Source organism: Rhododendron vialii, chromosome 12a (assembly GCF_030253575.1).
Source record: "Rhododendron vialii isolate Sample 1 chromosome 12a, ASM3025357v1".
NCBI lineage: Eukaryota > Viridiplantae > Streptophyta > Magnoliopsida > Ericales > Ericaceae > Rhododendron > Rhododendron vialii.
Genome location: NC_080568.1, coordinates 30,905,270 through 30,927,566, shown reverse-complemented (window position 1 = coordinate 30,927,566; position 22,297 = coordinate 30,905,270). Strand labels below are relative to the sequence as shown.

General features: G+C 38.5%; 3 protein-coding genes across 5 annotated transcripts; 2 read left to right on the top strand and 1 right to left on the bottom strand.

Moving 5' to 3' along the window:
• Window positions 1–2,235: 2,235 nt before the first annotated feature.
• Window positions 2,236–7,871, top strand: LOC131312003 (sialyltransferase-like protein 2). 2 transcript variants are annotated; one of them, XM_058339690.1, is made up of 12 exons: window positions 2,236–2,518; window positions 2,615–2,688; window positions 3,195–3,284; window positions 3,494–3,571; window positions 3,866–3,966; window positions 4,203–4,395; window positions 4,493–4,583; window positions 4,652–4,716; window positions 5,561–5,715; window positions 5,808–5,889; window positions 6,271–6,380; window positions 7,173–7,871. In XM_058339690.1, exons 1-12 carry the CDS (start codon window positions 2,431–2,433, stop codon window positions 7,366–7,368), a joined length of 1,323 nt encoding a protein of 440 aa, XP_058195673.1. In that variant the 5' UTR covers window positions 2,236–2,430; the 3' UTR covers window positions 7,369–7,871. The 2 variants fall into 2 exon arrangements, with proteins under 2 accessions (XP_058195673.1, XP_058195674.1); XM_058339691.1 differs by lacking the exons at window positions 2,236–2,518; window positions 2,615–2,688 and having other exon boundaries at window positions 3,510–3,571.
• Window positions 7,872–9,020: 1,149 nt separating this feature from the next.
• LOC131312004 (uncharacterized) lies at window positions 9,021–10,542 on the top strand. The gene has a single exon (XM_058339692.1). It carries the CDS (start codon window positions 9,317–9,319, stop codon window positions 10,148–10,150), a length of 834 nt encoding a protein of 277 aa, XP_058195675.1. The 5' UTR covers window positions 9,021–9,316; the 3' UTR covers window positions 10,151–10,542.
• A 3,017-nt stretch (window positions 10,543–13,559) lies between these two features.
• On the bottom strand, window positions 13,560–17,597 carry LOC131312002 (uncharacterized). 2 transcript variants are annotated; one of them, XM_058339688.1, is made up of 6 exons: window positions 17,370–17,597; window positions 14,679–14,777; window positions 14,479–14,587; window positions 14,323–14,394; window positions 14,146–14,151; window positions 13,560–13,869 (listed from the first exon to the last, which is right to left on the bottom strand). In XM_058339688.1, the coding sequence occupies exons 1-6, from the start codon at window positions 17,588–17,590 to the stop codon at window positions 13,750–13,752; spliced, it is 627 nt and encodes a 208-aa protein (XP_058195671.1). In that variant the 5' UTR covers window positions 17,591–17,597; the 3' UTR covers window positions 13,560–13,749. The 2 variants fall into 2 exon arrangements, with proteins under 2 accessions (XP_058195671.1, XP_058195672.1); XM_058339689.1 differs by lacking the exon at window positions 14,146–14,151.
• Between the last annotated feature and the right edge of the window lie 4,700 nt (window positions 17,598–22,297).

Here is a 22,297-nt window from a genome sequence, read left to right as displayed (position 1 = left end):
AATGGAGGTCTGAACTGAACGTCTGGTTTTTCAGTTGCGCCCACACATGCCCGGGCCGGGCCGGGCCGGGGTGGGCTGGGGGATTCGCTGAGAATCTGATTTTGCCCGTCCAAACTCGGCCCATCCGGCCCGTCATGAGTTTGGCGTCTTGTAAACGTTGCGGGAAATTGAAATTGTATCCCTGGTTTTGACTAGGGGTGTCAAACGGGCGGGTTTGGGTCAAATTGGGTAAGTTATTAGTGGGTTGGGTCTTTAATGGATCATTGACCCATTTAGACCCATTAACTATGAGTCTAATTACCCATACCCAACCCGGCCCATTTATTTTAAAGCAAATCCGACCCGCCCATTAACCCAATTACATATAAACTAAAAATTATGATCAAAAAATTAGAAAAGTAAAAAAAAATTATGATCGAAACTCATAAATTTTTTCAAAAAGACGAGAATAAATAATTTTTTTTGTCTTTATTCAAAAAATTATAAGTTTCGATCAAATTTTTTTACTTTTCTGATTCCTCTCATCAAAACAAATTAATAAGTCACAAAAATATGACACAAAACAAAAAAAATGCAAAAAAAAACTGAATAAGGACAAAAAAATAAGTCAATTTTTTAATCCGAACCATTTGTGGGACTATCATGAGAGAAATTTATTCACGGCGGAGCACAATTTCACGAGTCCATTCGCGCAATTAATAGATGAGATGTGTTTTCAATTTTGACTGGTCAAAATAATTGTTACCGGTCACAATTTATTTTTAATTCGGACCATTCAAAATATTTTTGGACGTGTGTGATTTAGCACAAAACAATTGAATAAAAGAGGGAGAAGGGCATGCTCCTGGGAGAGACAAAGAGAGAGGGGGGGGGGGAAGGGGGAGAGATGGGGAGGGGGGGGGGGGGGGGGGGCGGCAGGGGGGGGGGGGGGGTGGGGTAGGGGGAGAAAGAGAGGGGGGCGTACTCCTTCACTTCTCAATTGCAAAAGAGAACAATTAAGAGATGGAATTTGGTGGGTTACTTTCATTGCCCATTGGGTCATTTAAGTTGACCCAATTATGACCTAACTAATAATGGGTTAGTTGGGTTTGAACCCATTCTTACCCAACTAATAAATAGGTTGGGTTGGGTCTATTTTCTAGTTGATGGGTCTGGGTTCAATTTGTCACTCCTAGTTTTGACAAATATGCAGAAACACCCCTACCGCCGACTATTGGTGCCGACCAAATGGGTACATAAGGCATGTGGAGCCCACTCAAGGTCCCACACAAATGATCTGATTCATTGATAAATTTTATAATACTTTTTTGAGTGTTTTCATAAAAAATCTGCTGAATCCGATAATCGAAACAGAAATCCTATTGGTACCGACGGTACCCATAGGGAAAATGCACCGACGGCCACCGGACGGCCGTCTCCGGTCACCGGACGGCCGATCCGAGCCGTCCAAAAATTTTAAAAAATAAAACCGAGTGGCCTTACGCGAGAATCAATGGCATCCGAGGTGTGTAGGGTACTTGATCCGAGTACCCCTTTTTCGTGTATATACACGTATATACAAATATACACGAAAAATGGGTGCTCGGATCAAGTACCCTACACACCTCGGATGCCATTGATTCTCGCGTAAGGCCACTCGGTTTTATTTTTTAAAATTTTTGGACGGCTCGGATCGGCCGTCCGGTGACCGGAGACGGCCGTCCGGTGGCCGTCGGTGCATTTTCCCTATGGGTACCGTCGGTACCCATAGCAGTACTCTAATCGAAAAGTATTCGATCCAATCTTCAACTTTTTTTATTCAGAATGCATGGTCTTTTACTCTTCTTATACACATAAGAGTTTTGGTCCTTTTGGAATTGTTAACTTGATTAAATGGCTAATGGTAGTACAAATCACCATGCCAAATCAAAATTAGTGCCACCAATGGCTCCTGTCTCAGTTGGTAACTCATGCCCTCCTCATATAGGAGATCAGGATTTGAGCCTCGTAATGGGCATTTGGAATTCAGAACTATGGATAATCTCCAAAACCACTTGTAAACTAATGTATTAACACCCTGCTAACTCCAACTGATGCATACAATATTGGGAAAAAAAAAATCAAAAACTACTTCCAAATGGAGTACTATTATGTAGTAGGAGTAGTTTATAGAACCACAGGGGCAAATCCTGACGTTAGACATAATCGCAAGGGAGAGAAGTGTAGTTTCTGAAAACTCCGACCAGTGTCAAATTCTCGTTCAGTAACAGTGACGCCTTCGGATCTCTCCAACTTGCCTTAACAAAGAAAACTCGCACGAAATTGGGATTTAAAAAGGCATCAGAGGGTGAGAGAATATCTGTCATCTTCAGATCCACGGCCAGCGCATACACAAATCGAGCACTTCTTCTCTGTGAAGGTTTTCAATTCACTTCTCGAGCTTCTCATCAGATGAGGCTGTTGCAATTGGCTTTCATTGTCGCATTAACCTCTGGATTAGCAGCTATTTACATTTACGCCACCGGTGTCTCCGATTTCTGTAAGTGTATCAACCCCCTTATATATATGTGTGTGGACCTGCCATGGAAAGAAAGTGTGTTGTGTTTAGTTATGGTGGAGTTGATTTGGTGTGCAGATGGGCCGCACCAGGTTTCGGACGAAGATCTGGAAGCGTTCCGATCTTTGCAGAGAGGTTTTCAAAAGTGCGTGGTGAGTTTTCCGCTTCGAAATTTTGTTTTTGTTTTTCTGCTTTTTATGAAATTGAGTTTTCGAGCACAGGTAAATGCTGCGATCAGTTAAAACCCGACCTAGAGAAACACTTTTAGGATTCTTATCTGTATTCCTATTAGAATAGTAAATTTACTTAATTTTGTGTGCGGCACTAGCTAGGGTATCAGGAGTATTTAAATGTTAGTAGATTTTAAACTGATCAAAACAAAAAAAAAAAAGATTTTGAGAGTCCGTATTCAAATCCTGACGGTGGAAGCAGGACTAGTTTTTTGGCAACGGATTTTTCGGCAAGTTTTAAAACTGGTAAACAACCACATCTCATAGTTCATGATTAAAAATAAATAAAAAATTCTCCATGAAGTTGCCTCTATGCTAGGTTTGATTAAGTCTATGCTATTTTTTATTCTTTTATATTTTGGGTATGCATAAATAATGGTGCTTTGTCTAACTCCATTTGCTTTTTTACCTCGATTTTATGATGACAGAGTTCAAATGGACTAGGTTTACAAGCTGTAGGTGGTACAGACTTTTGTGAGATCGTGCTACAGTTTCCTAGTAACACTGACTCCAAATGGGTAGGTCATTCTTCCAAAGAGTAGAACTTCAACAATTTCACCTCCCATACTTTGCTGACGTTTGAAAATGTAATCATTCCCTATCCCCAATTTTGGACCTCAAGAACAACAAATGACTTAAAAAGATTTGTATACAATAACTAAGGTTTAAGGTCTCTTGTACTTGTATTCATTCATTTTTCTTATTTGGAGTCCAATGTTTAAAACAGAGAGATCCCAAAACAGGAGAACCAGAAGGCTTGTCATTTAGTTACAATCTTTGCGAAGCTTTGGCGACATGGGAACAGGTGAGCATGCTATTTTGCTATCAGTCAAGCTCTGACTGATATCAATGTTATGCTATTATCCAATTCTATGCATTCAGGCATTAAAGTGAATTTTATGTAATGCTTGCCCTGGATTAGTGGTTAATGGACAAGTGAGGGTGTGCAAAGTCGTGTAATTTTCCTTTTGCTCTTCATCTAGATTAGAGTCAAGCTCCTGTAGAGGTCTTACACTTTTTCTTCCACAAGTTTAACTTCAAGTTCCGAGCTTTAAAATGTTAATGACTGATCTATTATTTAGTGAGCTGAATTGCTCAGGTACGGAATAGTACCACAGTACTCACCAAGGAGTTTATCGATGCTTTACCCAATGGATGGGAGGACTATGCATGGCGGAGAATTAACAAGGGAATAATGCTGTAAGTACCTCTAATCATACTTGTGACTGGTGCTACAAAATTTATTCTTCATTGTTGGATGCAAGATAAATGAAGTGAAAAACATGTTATTTTGTTCATATGGACATACATAGTGCATATAGTTTTCACTAAGAACTTTGTTGTATGTTCTATCACTAAGGAGTTTATTGTGTTGTTTAAAGCAACCAAAACATTGTAGAACGACTAATTTTGATGTAGCATGTTTCTGTTTGCAGCAACCGCTGTGAAAATAAGACTCTTTGCATGGAGAAGCTTTCTCTGGTACTCCCAGAAAAACCGCCATACTTTCCAAGGCAGTTTGGCCAGTGTGCTGTTGTTGGTAATTCAGGAGATCTTTTAAAGACGAAGTTTGGAAAGGAGATAGATGGTTATAGTGCTGTTTTTAGGGAAAATGGTGCACCAATCCAGGTATTGCATTCAACTTGTTGGACTTCAAGGACTATGCTGAGTTTTGTTCTGTATAATCCATGCTTGCTTTATCATTTTCTTTTTGCGGTTATTGCAGAACTATACAGATTATGTGGGTTCAAAAAGTACTTTTCACCTTCTTAATAGAGGATCTGCCAAAGCACTCGACAAAGTTGCAGAATTATATGGTAGGCGTGTCACTCCTCTTGTTTTGAGACCCTTTTATTTTAGCATGCTAATTATATGCATTTTACAGGCACTGGGAAGGAGATATTGATCATCAAGACAACAATTCATGACATCATGAACAAAATGATCCGGGTTCGTATATGTTCTTTCTTCTGCAAATAGAAATGATCCCCTGAAAACAAGTAATTCTTGTGGCAGTTGATATCGCAGGGAAAGCTTTCTACATTCCTTAAGTTTAGATATCTTGCATAGAAATCTATGGAAAACTGTTGTTCTATAGCTATAAAAAGAAATAGGTTTTATTTAATTGCTTTTCCATGAATTAATCAGATCAGTTATTTTAGACTGGCAAATTTTCGATAGCATGTATGCACTTTTATGCATGTTCAGACATTTAGTTTGTTTTGGAACTACATTTCTTGGTCCTTTGTATTATTGTTTTTTCATTACCAAAAGATTTAATGCGATGCGGTACTCGCACAAATTTCCTAGTTTTTTTTTTTTGACTCATGATTCCCGACCAATGAAAACATAGAGAAAATGATACGAAATGTTTTCCGAGTAGTGAGCCGTCACTTTAAAACAAACAACCCGTCAAGATGCCTTTTATTACAGAAAAAATGCCACCTGGACATCATGCTCGTGAAAGATTCTGTTAAAAATTAGGAAATTAATAGTACTTCTTTTTTTTTAATCCGAAATTAATAGTACTTCCGTTCTGCTTTTTATGCTTGGTTTCTTCGTGAAACCTACTATGTGCAATGCAATACATTTTTTCACAAGTATGATTGGTAGCAATGCTGAAGGAAAGCACTGGTGATATTCAGATGGGTTATGTGGTATGCATGTGCGAAACCACTTGTCTCCTACAACTGAAGAAATTTCCTCTTCGCTTTCTTTTTGCTCAGTTCCTTTTCGCTCTTCAACTTACAATTCATCCCACTAATTCACAACTTCCGTTTTATTTCTTCTGTAGGAAATTCCGATCCAGAATCCCGTATATCTCATGTTAGGTGCATCTTTTGGTTCAGCAGCAAAAGGAACTGGGCTCAAGGCTCTTGAGTTTGCCCTGTCCATTTGTGACACTGTCGACATGTACGGTTTTACTGTTGATCCCGGTTATAAAGAATGGTAAGAAACTATAGAACTGTATTTGGCCTATTCTATCTAGGGGAGATTTGTTTAGATGATCACTTCAAGTTTCCATCCTTCTTTTATTTCAGGACTAGGTACTTCTCAGAGTCTCGACAAGGTCATACTCCTTTGCAGGGTAGGGCTTACTACCAGATGATGGAGTGTTTGGGAGTAAGTTTACGCTTTCTGTACTTGATGTCGAAGCTAGTATCACAATCAAAATTTAAGACCTTTAATGTGGGTGGTAAGACTTCGGGTAAGACTTACCAGAGAAAGGGAGAGAAAATAAAAATGCTGGTGGGTGAACTGCAGCCTTTATGCTGCTAAAAAAAGAAGAAAGACAAGCACAACTCTTTTTTACCATTATTTGTTTTGTGCTTTGCCCTTCGTGTTTTATTTGAAGATTCCGAGTTGTATTCTCCATGTGATTTGGTTTTTCGTTAATGCTGGCAAGTAGGAAACACTTTCACACAACATGAATTGTCCGTGGTGCAGCCTGCTCCAACTGCTGTTTCTGATATATTGCTCCTGTTTTTTCTTCTCCTTTTTAAGCTTATTAAGATTCATTCTCCAATGCGATCTGATCCAAACCGCGTTGTTAAGTGGTTACCTGATCGTGGTACTATTGCAGCCGCCAGGATTGCATCAGAAAAATTATTAAGGTAGCTGATCTTTGCTTTATTTCCTTTTTTTGCCCTTTTGAATTACAACATTTCTTCAAATTAAAGCCTGGACATTGCCGATATATTATTATTCATCTTTAAATGCATATTAGTGGTACGTCAGCGCTACTTACATGGTGGCATGCTATGTGTAGCATGTGCCCATTGTACTTGCAACTGTTTGTGATATGCCAAAAACGTTTAAAGCTTACTGAAAATATTGGAATTGATTAGAACGCTGATATGAGTTTATAAACTAGAAAGCAATGAATAATGTGTCTTGATATGAAACATATTGTAGGTTCCATATGTGGATGAATTTTTATCCTGTTATGGTAGAGATGAAAGTGGGAATGGTGTTGTGATGACATCTTTCTGAGGTCACTCCTTCTCTGCCTGCTACTTGATTATTACCCTTTCAATTACTAAATGACACTTAATAGTACCAGATAATAACTTTCTTATTGAACTTTTTGTTAATGCATGAAGAAAAAACACTAATGCATGTTGAATTGAGTGAAGCTCGTGACATGCAAGGAGTAACTAGATATTTTACAGTCCTCTTGAGAATTGAGTTGTTTAGAGGGTACGTGGAGGAGGGATGGACTGTCGTAGGGACTAGGTCTCCACCTAATGGTCTCATTTGGGCATGTTCTGTAGTTAATATCTTACTGAATTGACTTATTTTGTGGGTGATGAATAAATTCTTCTTGTTATCTATGTAACCATTAAATCCTTGTTATTTAGGCCGGAATAGAATATAAATTGAGATGATTTTCTTCAAATTCATAGGAGGGTTGGAGCAGGATCAGGGGGTCCACTGGGTGCGTGTTCCGTCATCAAGAAGCTAGTTAAAGGAAAGCACAACGGAGTTTCAGGTCTTAGAAAGGCTGCAGTCGAGCATCAAAAATATGTGAAGGAAACCACGATGTACCCATTGGAGCACGATTATAGACATGGTCTACTCTGCACAACACCAACCAGTTGAACTCTTCAAAATGGATTTCAGGGGTAAGATACAAAAGCTTTGGGAAAGAAACAGGCTGCCAGTTGAATTGGTATTCTTATACTTCAGACAAACAGAAATTTTTGTTCAGAATTCTTATGCAGAATGAAGCGGCCTAAAGTAAGACACCCATTATTGTGGCACATAGTATAGAAGAGGCCATGGCCACGTCATTCTGAATTATAAAATCTCTGTTTGCGATTGCTGTCCATAAGTTTTCTGCGTTCTCCCCATAGTTCCTCGCTGCTCTGTCCACACGAGGTTTTCATGAGTCTTATACCAGACTTTGATTACAAATTAGGAATTCCGGCAGTAAGATTGCATCTCTCTTTATTTCATTGTTAGCTGTTCTAACCATATTCAGGAGGTTGTTTTTCGAGTGATGATTAGTTGATCGTTTCGGTACTTTGTTTTTGGGTCACTGTGAAAATTTGTTTGTAGCGTACTCCTATTTAATGCTAAATAGATCTTGTGTTTTTATGTGATGCCTGAGCATGATATGATTGGAGAATATACAATCTTTTCGTGAAGTCGCCACTGTGACTCTCTCTCTCTCTCTCTCTCTCTCTCTCTCTCTCTCTCTCTCTCTCATCTTAGATAACATATCATCTATGCGTAAAAACACTATGAGCTATAAACTCTCGACTCGAATGGATTTACGTGGACGCCATTTTTTCCTCATAATTAGAAAAGCAGTTCATCGTCAAAGAACAATGTTAACAAAAATGGATGCTCTATCCTGCAAGTGGATCAATTTTTGAAAGAAAAAGCATTGCGATTTGATTCTGCACCTATTATTATTAATTGTTTGATAATCTTAATTTGTTAAACAAAAGATATATTCTTGAAGGGCTGGCAATGCACAATTTTGATAATCAAAATGGGCTTTGTGGTGGCCCCAACTGTAAGTAAGAGAATGTAATGTCCGGCCACATGTGCTTTAGGTCACATAATTTTTCAGTTAGATTTTTCGTTTTCGTTCTCAATTGTCGTTTTGAACTTTTGCTCTTAATCTTCAAAAAATATTTTTTCAGGCTATTGAAATTGTTTTTGTTTTTCCTATGCTCGTAAACGTTCATACTACTCCCTCCGTTCCTTTTTAAGTGTCATGCTTCATAACTCCAATTTATTAAAAAGACATCATCATTATACTTTTCACATCAATTTTTTCCTCCATTTTTCCTACTTACCTATCATCATTACATTTTACTCACTAACTTTTCAAAATGGAATATACTTTTAGGGGCAAAATGAAAAATTCACCAACTTTTACCCACTAACTTTACAAAATGGACACTTATTAAAGGACAGCCCAAAATGAAATACTGGACTATAAAATAGGGACGGAGAGAGTACCATTTTTCACGATATTGCCTTTTCTAACAAAATTAGACAAATGGAAACAAATGAGATTTTTTTCGACGCCAAAAAAACAAAAAGAAAACTTTTAGGCTTTTTTGGAACTTGAACAAAGAAATTTTAAAAAAGGGTAAAATAATTAAGAAGGAAAGGAGGAAGAAAGTTAGAAATTTTCCCTAATCTTTCTTTTAAGAATCAAACCAGTTCCAAACAGAGCCTTAAGTAAATGAAGCCTAATGTGAGTAATAAATAGTCGTCATCTTGACCCTGGCTGAGCAGACGTGTCCCCTCTCCCCATCCGAACTTCGGTATTCTTCTCTCTCCTCCCTCACTCATCTCCTCCCTCACTCATCTCCTACACCTCTCTCTCTCTCATTGGAACTTGGAAGGTCCTCGGATGACCTAAAAGGCCTCCTTCCGTGCAGACGTGTAAGTGATAACTGATTTATATATATCCATTATAACTGATTTATATATATCCATTATCTACATACATAAACGCTTTTATCGATATCTACAGTTCGCACAACCCTACTTGAGATCTCGTTTTTCCTCATTTACACCGCCGAAAATGTCCGACCTACATCCCCCGTCAGGTCAGCTCAACAACGGCGGGGCACCGCCGTTGACGGTGGTGGCACCACCAGATAACGTCGGCACGAAACGGCAGCGTAGACCTAGCGTGCGATTGGGCGACATCGGAGACCAGTCCTTCGACTCTCACCCCAATCGAAAACCTAAGCAGCCGCAGTGGAAGCTTCCGATCAGTAGAGACCCTAACAAGGGTAGCTCGAGGACCCGACCCGTGACGAACGTGGCCCACGACGAAACCCTAGAAAACCCCGTTTCGATTGGGGGATGGAGAGTGAAGGATTCGAAGTTGAGGCGAGGGTTTAATAAGAGAGCTATTAGGTCTAATTGGGCATCGAAAATTGACGAAGGCGGTGGCGGTGAGGAGAGGGAAGATGTGGATGAGGGGTTTAGGGATTTTCATTTAGAGAGTCCGATGACAACAGAACAGAGCCCGGTAGAGGTTGACTCGTTGGGTAATGATTTAGTTGAGGAAGATTATGATGGTGATGAAGATAGAGGAAGGGATTTCGAGGGGAATAGGAAGGGGGATTTTGCTAGGGTTTCGGACGGGGTGGAATTGGAAGGGCCATCGGATTCGGGCGCGAGGAATTGGAATAATAATAACAATAGTGGGGAGAGGAATGGGGTTAGGGTTTGGTTGAATCAACTAGGGTTAGGAAGGTATGCCCCGGTTTTCGAGATACACGAGGTGGACGATGAGGTTTTGCCATTGTTGACGCTGGAGGATTTGAAAGATATGGGGATAAACGCGGTGGGCTCGAGGAGGAAAATGTATTGTGCGATTCAGAAGCTGAGTAAGGGGTTTTCGTAGTGATGATATTTTTGAAGTTTTGGGTGGGGGGTTGAAGTGGAGAGTGAAGTTACTCAGCCATGGCAATGAATGACAGAATGTCTGAAACTGCTTATGAGGTTTTAGTGTAATTTCTCACAACTTTTGTACTCTTGGAATCTCAGCTTTTTGACCTTCTTGTTGTGTTTTGCACTCTATGCATTTTGATCTTCTTCTGCAGTTACCTAGTATTTTTTGTTTTGCTGGGCAATGCAGTTTCCTAGTAGGCTAGTAATTTGTGATACTGCTTAATACTTAAGTTTTAGAATATATCTTGGAATTGCATTTCTTTTTGTTTTAGCAAAAATCCTTAAGTTGTTGAGGTAACAGGAAAACTTAAGTGAGTGGAAGCAAATGAATGATGTTAGTTGTCAGATTGTCATCTTTACCGATTCTTGTAGTCATTAAGTTATGTTTTCTCAGCGCCTTAATTTGCCTTGATGTTAGTGATATAGCAGTTTTGAGGATACATTTTTTGGTGAATTGATGTATAATTTTTCTTTACTTTTGCGGTAAGTTTTTCTTATAGTAATTCTTATTTTCTAGCAATTTCTGTAGACTGTAGTATTGGCATGACATGGATCTTTCTTTGTTCCGAACACATTCAATTCCTATTAGAGTAGTGATGTAAAGTTGTAAACTGCTTAAGTATTTCTGGAGATATCCAGACCTTGGGGAGGTTATGGAAACAATAGCAAGTGAGAAAAATACATTATGGACATTGTCAGATTATTCATCTTAAGCCATGCCTGAAGACATCTTTGAAGTTATGTTTTATTAGCATAGACAAGCATACCTTAATTTGCCTTGACGTTAGTGGTAAATTTGTTTTCAATATTTGTATGTGAGAGTTGTATAATAGATCTCTTCCTACTTTTTGCATCAAGTGTGAATAAAGTTTACTATTATGTAACTACAATCACTCTTGTGGAAGCAACTCTTTGTTCTTTTTTTGTGGAAGCTATTCTTTCTAATTTGCTCGGGGTATCTGGCATCCCAGCGAGTTTTGTTGTCTTATTTGGATAGGTGTCTAGTAATCTTGAGGAACTGACTTTGGCAAATTCAATCGGGGTAATACTCATCATGATGGGTTGTTGATGATTAATAGAATCACCATAAAATGGGTTTATGAGGATGTATTCCTTTGTTTTTTCCTTTCTAATTGGAGCTATTGCTTTGTTTCATTCGGTCCGTATTCATAGTCATGCAGCATTCTGTTCTTCCGCTGGAGTGAGTTTGTTTACCTTCTTAGGAGCTCATCTGTATTCATCGCTTACTATCTCTTGATACTTGATGATAACATCTTTTCTGTATGGGTGATTGAGATTTCAAATGCTCCGGGTGCCATTTGTGTTATGGAAGAGTTATCTTTCTTCTCAACTAGGGATCTGTGGCATTCTGGCAAGATTTGTTTTCTCATTTGAAACAGTTTGCTGTTGCCCTAAATATTCCTTTCGCTCCAAGTAAGGCTGCTTCATGATTGGTTGATGATTATTAAAAGAAGTCATATAAGATGGTGCTTTGAGGTTTAATTTTTACCATGTGATTTGAGCTAATACTTTTTTTTCATTAGGTCGGTAGTAGCAGACTCGGATGCACCATTTTTTTATGCTTCCATTTTGGGGGTTTGTGTACCTTACTAGAAGCTCGTTGGCTCATAGTATTGATGTTAATCGAGCATGGCTCTCTCGCCTCTCACTTCGATCACAGTTGTTTGTAACCGAAATTCCTCACATAAAAAAAATACCTAAGTTCTTTCCCCTGCTCCAGAATCTGTGAAGCGACCCAGTTTTCCTAACATCTTGATGAAAGTCAGAAATGGGTATTGGCAACAAGTTTCCGGTGTTTTTTTTTTCCCATCTCCTCACAGTGTTTACCATGCATTGATGATGTTGGTCTTTAAGGTTTTTTATGTACTTTCAAGTTTTAATGGTCCTTTGAGATGCTTTGGGATGGTTTATAAGTTACCGATCAACTTTGTCGAAAGCGACATACCTGGGGTAGGTGAAGTCAAGATCATAACCATTTAGGGTTTAGAGTTGGCATCCCCCAATGCTTATATCAGGCTCTCCATTAGATGAATTCTCTCATTTTGAAAGTTTTGAGAAGTTATAGTATCATCAGGTTTGGGTGTGTTGGTCTGAGATTCGGGTTATTTTTATATTTGTGGCTGAAAGGTGTGGAACAGCATTTTTCGGTCCTTGTTTGATTGATCGGACTCTACTAATGAGGGATATGTAATCTGGTAGGATGACTGATTCCATTGGTCTAATCTGGTACGAAGATCACATCCCAAAGGTATTGTTTGTTACATTCAGATGTTGGAATTGCAGTTCCATAGGTCACTCTCATGCTAGAATGTTTGAGATAAGAACTCCTGCAAAAGCTCTCATTAAAGGAGGTCTGAAGCCAAAGGGGATGTGTATTCTATGAAAAAATACTCCTAACTTGTTTGCCAGTGCCCATGTATGTTGAAACAGGCTATGCGTGGTTCTGCTTGAGCGAGATTGGGGAAAAAGACTGATTTATCTTATTATTACTGGATTCTTGGAGCTACTTGTTTTTAGAGTATGAAAAGGAAGTTTTGAATTACAAGATGAATTCTGGTTTCTTGTTCATTTTTATGTTCTAGAACTTTCCGATCGGCTTTGATTAGAATTTTTCCTTGTTTACAAAACATAGTACTCCTTTCCTTGCAGAGTTGGATCCTATATGTGCATGTCTCGTAACCTTGCATAGCCTGTTTGTGTTTTCGATAGCTTATGTCTCTGAGAGAGAGAGAGAGAGAGAGAGAGAGAGAGAGTAGGTCTCCGAAGAAGTTTTCCCAATGGGATCTTGTTTACTCCATTTCGCTATCTGGGTGGCAGTTGATGATTGAATTGCTGCCATACCTGTTGAGAATATCCCTACACTTGAAACAGACTACTCTGATGAACCGCTTTACCAAAAACCATTTCATACTTGATTTTGGTCTTTTTTTGCAGTATTTTTACCACATCGGCGGCCAAACTAATTTGCGCACTCATTAACGTCACAATAATCCTCTAATATTGATGATAAGAACCGGGCCCTGCCCCTTTTAGGGATCCGGGGGTGTCAATAATCCTCTAATCCGGGGGTGTCACAATAATCCTCTAATGTTGTAGTGCATCCCGGTGTAGTGCACATGTAGTGCGGAACACGGACCGTTGATGTCGTCAATCAACGATTGTGAAGTGTTTTTAATCTTTAATCAGTAATAAATATCTTTTACCGGTAAAAGATTATATTTAATTTGGATCATTGATTGATGAGATCGACGGCTGTGTGTCGCCGTACATGTGTACTACACAGGATGCACTATAGCACCCCCGGATCCGATTAACAGGAAGCTGAAACGTAGAAAAGAAAATTATCTCAGCGGAAATTTTCAACGCAAAATCAAAAGTATCTCGATGCTAATAACCAGATTTCAAAACTGAATCATTAGCAGTTATTCAACAAAATTTCTTTTGAAAGGTACATCCTGTGTTTAAAAACTACTTCGACTATAAGAGCCAATGTTATTTCTTTGCCGGGAAAAGGAAAACAAACTGCAATTCTTATCGCCTTTTCTTGTTTCCCTTTCCATCGCTGGATTTGGAAGGAGAAGTGATAAGGTGACCGGATAGAGTAACAATGCAGATGACAGAAATTAGGGAGCCATACTTCGTGACAAATCTCTGCACAAAAAACAGGAGAATTCAGAAAAGCTTGCCAACATCACCAATTATACCTATATTTCTCAACCCATTTCACTCCAAAGCAAAAAGCAAAACAAAAATAAAGGAAAAAATGAAACAGCACAAACCACACAAGCAAAGAGGGAGGGGGGAAAGCAGAAAATAGGAGGGGAAAAGAACTGTGCATCCCGTGTTCTACATTCTAACAGAAGATGCCATCTTGAACTCGGGGTGGGTAAGAAATACAGAAATTAAACAATGACAGGCAGTGTTTACCTTCGCCTGAGAGCATCCAGCAGCCATGAAACAAAAAAATCGTCCAGTCAACATAGGAGCCCATCAAAGAAAGTCAGATAACGCATATTATCAAGGAAAGACAAGGAAGAAAAAGAAAAAAAAAAGAGAGAAGGAAATGTTTATACTGCGTTTTGCTTAAACAAATGAAGAGCTTACCCATTCAAACTTCTGTTCAGCAGTTTTGTCGGCAAGGATATCCAGTGGTAGGATTGGAGTTGAATATGCCTCCTACAAATAGACAACAAAAAAGTTGTAAGGTAGAAACACATCATTCTACAAAACAAGCCATTGACTGTTTTCCAAGTATCAAACCTGGAGTTTGGCATTCTTGGGGACTCGAAATGTGATGACAGCAGGTGCACCAAAGTGCCTGGTTTTCACTTGGGACATCAACTCGAAGGAGTGGGAAACATGAGATCCACTGGGAATTATCCACATACCAGAAGAAAATATAAGTGCCAAGGAGGGGCCAAATGAAAGCTTCAAATGTTAGGGGTAAAAATAAAGCTTACGCATCAAGTCTTTCCCATGTTTTGGTATAGTTGCCACTAACAATATCAAATACTTCATGACCCCAGCTATTATCAGTGAGACTGACATCAAATGCAGAACTGGAAAAAAGTACAGAAGAAAAAATACAATTAATAACAGTTACATAATATTATTTCTGCAACTGTGTTCTTTCAACATGCATATGTTAGACAAGATAACTACAGCACACTTCTGAACCAGGTAGGAGTAGATTGTAAGGAAGGAAGTCTGAGGTCTCATGTGGAGCAATATCCATACGCATGTGATAGATACTTCCATTTTGAGATTGAAGCTGAATCTACTGAGTTGCCTTTCTTGAGCTATTAATGAAAGTCATATGAACCAGAAGTCTAGAACCAGTCTACGCAGAGTTAAAGTTCTTGTTACACGGGCATGTAAGCATCCAAGTTGAGAACTGTAGTAGTGATTTTAGTATGCAGCCCAATGACAAAGGAAAATAAAGTGATGAGTGATGAGAATTGTAACATTAAGAGAGCTGGATTTAAGTAATCAATAGTCAACCGAAATAATAAAAGAGTTGCCTACAGTTGCCCAACTGATGAGAAGAACATATATCATGTTAATGGTTTCTGCAACCTGCTAAGGAAGAGAAAAGGAATACCATCGATTGTAACAAAAAACAGTCATAAAGGAACTCCTTCCAGAATATCCACAGACAACATCATGAAACATCAGTTTACACCTTTGCCAGCCCATAAGATATCATCAAGCTACACGATGTTTTACATTCAAATCCAACTAGTAAAATATAGATTTTCCCACTTCTGTGGATAACCCAGTCCTTTTTTTTTTTTTGACAATGGTCAGAAGCTTAGGCAGTTCTAGTTCCAATGTGATTTATTTTGCAGTGCAAAAACTTAACACAATCTTGAGGTAGGTTTTCACTTTACACCATTTGTAGCATTCTTCCAAGTGCCAATTTTATCTTCTCTGTCTTTTCACCCACAACACGCTGAAAATGTAAACCACTGCAAAATCAATTGAGGGTCAGACTGTTAGTCTCTTTAGTCTTTAGATTCATTACTTTCACTGATTTCAGATAGGGGTGGGTAATAGGTAATTTCGTGTCATTTTCGTGTTATATATCAAAATCTTACTTATAAAATCCCACAACATTTTTCAACTTATCAAATCTTTCGTGTCATGTTCGGGTCGTGTCATTTTCGGGTTGTGTTGTCATGTCAAAAAGTCCTACTTTTCGCTAAATTTTTATTTTTTTTAGTTGACAGTTCATCAAACTAATGTCCAATGTATAGAATTACCCATAAATATATTTATTTTTAACTCAATTATATGAATTTATTTTGTTTTTCGTGTCAGGCATGCCCACCCCTAATTTCAGACAAGTGGACTAGAAGAATCATGAATGGCCATGACATTCATTTCCGAATGTCCTATTTGTACCAACAGATACCATCACGTTCAACATATCTTTCCTGGAAACCCGAAATATAAATGAACTTCTCCACCTCTTGGATAGCCTAGAACCTTAGCACGTAACCAAGCAAGCTCCTCACCTTATCGCCACATAAACAGCCCCTGTTTTCTGGAACAACACAACTACTTCTAGCGATTTCCTTTGTAGTTTTGCCACTATCACATCACCATCCTAAATTCAGTTCGTGAACTCCATTTAAATTCCACACGATGTTTTAATTGGAAGGAGACAGGAGATCTGGTTTAAAAAAAAACCCTACACTAAGAGGGTACAGAACACAAACTTTGCAAGATTCGTGACATTAACTTTGCCCTTCTTTTTCCTTTGAACACAAAAACAGATACATCTTCCTTTAAGGATAATGATTTCCACACTTCCCCCCCCCCCCCCTTTTTTTGATAATTGCATTCCATTTCTTGTCATTTAGTAAAACTTTTAAGTGTAGTATTTTCACGAAAGACAAGAAATGGAGTGCATTTATCAAAAAATGGAGTGTGAAAATCATTACCCATTCTTTAATAGGTCCAAAATCGAATCGAGCAAGGAAGAAACAAACGCAGTCAACGCTCATTGTTGGTCAATGCAATTGTCAGAGCCGGCCTTGACATTTTGGGGACACAAGGTGATTAAAAAATGGGGCTCATTATGCATCACAAGAAAAACGATCAAAAAATAAGTCAACTTACAAAAACAAAATTACTAGTATCCAACAAGATAAAATTTTAAAAATTAAATTCATTACGTACAACATACACATTTCTTAACGACTATAGTACCAAGTATGCTACATAACCAATTTTTTGTTCTCATTTGATGAGCTTATTTTGAATGAATTCAATTTTATAAACCTATATTTAACAAATAGTGAAATACTACACCACTTTTTGGGAGCCCCTATTTTTAACAAAAGCTCTAGGGCGCCAAGGCGAATCGGGGCCTGGTAATTGTCAATCTAAGACTGTCCTGTACAAAATTGGTTAAATACACGAGTGACGCAAGAAAAATAGCACAAGGAAGCAACAACAAAATCACACTAACTAAAGAATCAAATTTTGTAGGTAAAATTAAGCGCAATTTCTACATGCAACGTGAGATCGATTGTGCATAATGACTACTTACGAAAATCAAACTACGCAATTATATCCACAGGTGCCACAATGATGGAAAAAAATTAAGGAAATGAGGATTTTTCTTTTCATGTGAAAGTACGTACGCAGATCCACGGTTGTAGACGTCGATGGAGACGGAGACGCGGTCGATGCCGGATTGGAGATTTGTGAGGGTGGCCTTCTTGTGCGCGACTATGAATGGAGATTCTGAGATTGAAAATGCTGCAGAAATGAAAAATAGAAGTGAAAGAGCGAAGATCATCGAGTCCATCGGAATCGCCATAGAGAGAAAGAGAGAGAGAGAGAGAGAGTAGGCTACGGACATTTGAGCGAAGAGCAGGGTTTAAACAGGGGAAGATTAGTTGGGTGGGCCGGGCTGTTAGCCTCGTAGAAATGCCCATAAGTAGAGACCACGTGAGTCCAAGGCCCAACTATGTTTTCGAAAGCTTCTCATGTAGGTTGCAAAACCAACCAAAATGAGGGTTGTAAACGAACCGAGCCCGTTCGAGGCTTGACTGTTGAGAGCTTTTTTTATTTTTTTGATCAGTTGACTGTTGAGAGCTTGACTCAGCTTGTTTATTAATCCAATCAAACTCGAGCTCGAGTTTTATACTCATGTGGTACACGAGCTGAGCTCATTCAAAGCTCAGTTCGTTTGAATATGCTTGTTTGGTAAATGAACCAAACTTAGCTTGTTAATAACCAAGCTCGAGCTCAAGTTTTTGCCTTGTTTAGCAAATGAACCCACACCGTTTTGTGAGTGTGTTTGTCTCAATCACGGAGTTTAACCCATGCAATGGAAGAAAAGGTCTCACATGAGGGACAAGAGCTAGTCAGGATAGCCAAAGGATGACGCCTAGAAAAGCCAACGTAAGAGATGTTTCTTGAGATGGAAACCCTTTAAATAAAGGATTTAGGCAAGTCATCCTTCGCTACCAAACAAGACTCTTTATCTTCATACGAGGCCTCTCTTCAGCTCTTAGATCTCTCACTCATTTCTGTCTACATTTTCATACCAATTCTCTGTTGCAACACACCTATATATAGGCAATTTGGCACATTTGGCACAAAAAGTTTAGCTTTCATATGGTATTATTTCCATTTTTATCTTTTGACTACTTGCTTCAATATCAAGAAACCAAAAGGAATATGTTCCAATACGTTTAAACCCGGCTTCTCTACAGTTTACAAAGAGGCCTATGTCGTTTCATCGTAGCCGTTCATCTTTGCATTCAACAGTTTAGATTTTTTAAAAACTCATCCAGGAAAGAGTTTGTTAAAAACACTTTTGAAAGTCTAAGATCACGCGAACGACACTCTGCAATCCAACAACAAACCGCAGAGAAGCCATATTCTATTTGAAAGTTGGGAATCAACTTGGGCTCTCTGTCCCTTTTGACTCTTTGTGTGAATGGAAAACCCATGAAGTCTACGAATAAAAGTGTTGGGTTTTTTTTGTTCAAGAACCAAATAGATACCCAGTATTATCATTGTTTTCATTTCACTCATCTATCCTTGATATAACGATGAACTAGACAGGGGCAGAACTAGAATTCCTTCGTGCATGGGGAGTGTTAAGGTGGAATCTCGTGTGGGCCTGAATTTCAGCATACGTTCAATATGAATTTAATAAACCCCGAGATGTTGGCCTGGTCGTCTTAGAATGAGACTTAAGATCTCAGATTCGATTCTCCTTAACAATGGCTCTTGGGGTCACCTCAACCGGCGTAAGCGTGTGAAACGACCGTGGAAGGGGGCTCAGAGACTAGTTTGAAGTACACGTAAGTTGGCGTGGAATAACTTGCATAAGTTGCATTACCCAAAAAAGAAATAGTCTATGAATCTACTAATGTTTGCTATACATAAGATAAGATTGTTCGTCTACATAACATGAGACTGTTTGTGTAGTGAAAGTGACCCTGTTAATTCCCACAGCTAGCCTCGTTGACATTCTCAATTTTGAAAGTTGGTGGGATTTTGACTTAATTTGACAAGTTGAGGAAGAATCGAGGAAGAGATATGAACTGTACGAATATGTTCCAAGATTAACATTTTTTTTTGGTAATGCAGAGTATCCCGGGCCAGTTTGCACGCACCTCGGACTATTTCCTACAGCCACTCCACAATCATTTCACATACTTACGCGCGAGGGTGGGGTAGCCCAAAGAAAGGGAATTGAACCCGAGACATGAGACATTAGAAGGGTGAAAAAAATTTACAACTTTGATATTGAGAACCTTTTTTAGATGGATTTATCAAACTTTTTAAATGACTGTCACTATCAAGCTACTCGACATGGAGCTCAAATCTTCTGTACTTATTTTAGTGCAAGTACAGGGCTGTGCCCGCTATTTCGGTGCATTTCCGGTCCTTAGATCAAGTGAAATTTTCTTATTTAATTAATTCCTAATATTTTCGCGTGATTTTTTTTCTGGCGATTTTTTAATGCACCGAAACATGGATACAGCCCATAAGATTTTAGGAGCTTCAAATGAGCATGTCAAAGTTCTTTCTGTCTGAGCTTTTGATTCTGTTCTGTTTGACTTTAGACGATTGGCGTACCCTTGCTTGTGTTTGAACTTTGAACACTTGTAGCTCTGCAATTTCAATGGATATAATTATTCCAAGCTTCTTCAGTTAAAAAGTTTCCCAAACAGGTCACTAGCCCATCCATCCCCTTGCTTATCAACTGGAATATTTAGGTACTTTATGTACCTGATCAACTTATCATATCAACGAATGGGAACCCTTCCTTGTAATCTCGTGTGCAGATTCCTCATGTGATGCAAAATTAGACAAGCCATTGATGGAATTTGTTAAAAAAAAACAAACTGACACTAGAATTCTGCCCAAATGATCATGTACTCTTAAGATCATTCAAATTCAACCCACTTATGGGATGATTCATCACGAGTTTTGACCCAATTTGATTCATCTCATTGGAGTCGTAACAAAGTGGTCAATGGGTAAACTTATATTATGTACCAAATATAAGTTATTCGTTAATACCACGAGTTATTATCCCCACACCACATTTATTATTTTTACCACATACCTGATTTGCTATATTACCACACCAAAATTTACGAATGTCATGCCAAAATTTTTTACCTCAACACCAAAAATTATTAATGTCACCCAGAATTACTTATGCCACCCAACCTTTTTTGGTGCATAAACATAGATTGGTGTGCCGTATAGTTGTGCATATAGATACTATATAATTAGCTTAATTATTCAAGTTGATCAGTTTCACACTCGTTATAATTGAGTTGGATTAAGTGTGGATAATACTTTATGTAGCTAATTAATCAAATTTATACCCCTCACCCAGCCGTAACTATCTTCCTCTCCGCTTCTCCTACACCACCTCTTCTACCACCGATCTCCTCTTGAATAATAGAAGCCTTGAAGTTTCAATTTTCGTACTTCAGAACTTTAATTGATATATCAAAAGTTCAGACTATGTGCCCGAAGTTCGTAGTCTAGACTCTACAGATCCACAATATCAGTAGCGCGAGATGGTAAACGAGTTGTGGCAATTAATACGGTCGCAAAACTTGTTTGCGTCGGTAAATTAATACAGTACCAAATAATCTGCAGGTATTTGTAACGGTAAATATTTTTTTTATTGAACAAAGAAACCCATGCAATTAACCTTCGACTAATTGAACAAGTCAAAAAATCCAATTCATTCCATTAACATCAAATATTCATTGAACATTAAAATTCCAACCTTCAACACATTGAACAAGTCCAAAATCCATCCATTCTATTGAAACCCAAAACGTGAAGACCAAATAAAAAACAAATTAAGCAAAGACTGCAGTTAATATTTCTTGTTTTGCTGCTATTTGTTTATCCCGTGCTTGTTGGGTTGTTTTACTGAATTTTTCTCGTTGTAATTTGAATGGAATCCTTTATAAGCAACTTTGGGACTTCTCGAATGGAAATCATTGCCCTTGATGAAAAAAATTTCTCCGTAGCCACAAATTAACCTCTATAGCAGACAAAATGAATCACACTAAGCAAAGAATCAATTATTTTTTTAACAACAAAAAATAAATAGTGTAATTTACACGAACGTAATTTGTAATCGATTTCGCCAATTCAAGAAATTACAAAATTTGATTGATCTATGTCTTTTGCTAATTACATCAACCGATACAACGTTGAGGTATGCATGACAAATACAAAAGTTTGCAAACTATAGAAGCGACGATTACATCGGTGGAGATAGAGACTACATCGAATTTGAGATTTGTGTGAGAGTGGACTTCTTATGCGAGAGAGAGAGAGAGAGAGAGAGAGAGAGAGAGAGAGAAGGAGAAGAAGGAGATGATGATGATGATGATTACGGACGTGTAAACGAAGAGCTAGTAGGGCTTAAATAGGGGAAGAGTAGCTGGGTGGGCCGGGCTCTTACGATCGTAGAGCCCATAGCCTCATAGGAGGGGCATAAACAGAGCCCACAGGAGTCCAAGGCCCAATATGTTTTGCAAAATAATTGGCGCTGAAAATCCATCCAAAAAAAGCTTCGACTTGTGAGCTGTGATTGGCGGGGACGGCCCAACCATTTTCGGGGCTTCAGGAGAAATTGTAATAAGAGACTTCCAATTAAGGCGGTAAATGAACCGAGCAGCTCACGAGCTCGGCTCGTTTAGTAAATAAGCCGTTCGATAAAAGCTTGGTTCGTTAAGGGAGACTCGGGTCGATTAAAGAGTCTCATTTAGTAAATGACTAAGTTCGGCTCATTAAGCCTGAACTCAAGCTCGAGTTTTTAGCTCGTTTAATAAACAAGCCGAGTTTGAGCTCTACAAAGTTTGGCTCGACTCGTTTACAACCCTAGTTCCAACCAAAAATTATAGGACTAAAATTTGAAGAAAATAGTTGTAGTGTACATTAATTGACTTGAACACGCCTTATCACTGAAACAATTGGAAAAAAAAAAAAAAACCACGACAAGATCTCACCATGCACCTACTTCTTGTTGTGTGTGTGTTTATCTAAATTAGAGACCCTGACCCATGCA

Excerpts from the sequence above, each read along its gene's own strand:
- LOC131312003 (XM_058339690.1), top strand. The coding sequence starts at position 2,431 with ATGAGGCTGTTGCAATTGGCTTTCATTGTCGCATTAACCTCTGGATTA. Across the intron at positions 2,689-3,194 it reads GAGGTTTTCAAAAGTGCGTG|AGTTCAAATGGACTAGGTTT; the intron begins GTGAGTTTTCCG and ends TTATGATGACAG. Across the intron at positions 3,967-4,202 it reads ATTAACAAGGGAATAATGCT|CAACCGCTGTGAAAATAAGA; the intron begins GTAAGTACCTCT and ends TTCTGTTTGCAG.
- LOC131312002 (XM_058339688.1), bottom strand. The coding sequence starts at position 17,590 with ATGTCCGTAGCCTACTCTCTCTCTCTCTCTCTCTTTCTCTCTATGGCG. Across the intron at positions 14,778-17,369 it reads GTCTACAACCGTGGATCTGC|TTCTGCATTTGATGTCAGTC; the intron begins GTACGTACTTTC and ends ACTTTTTTCCAG. Across the intron at positions 14,588-14,678 it reads ACATGGGAAAGACTTGATGC|TGGATCTCATGTTTCCCACT; the intron begins GTAAGCTTTATT and ends GATAATTCCCAG.
- LOC131312004 (XM_058339692.1), top strand. The coding sequence starts at position 9,317 with ATGTCCGACCTACATCCCCCGTCAGGTCAGCTCAACAACGGCGGGGCA.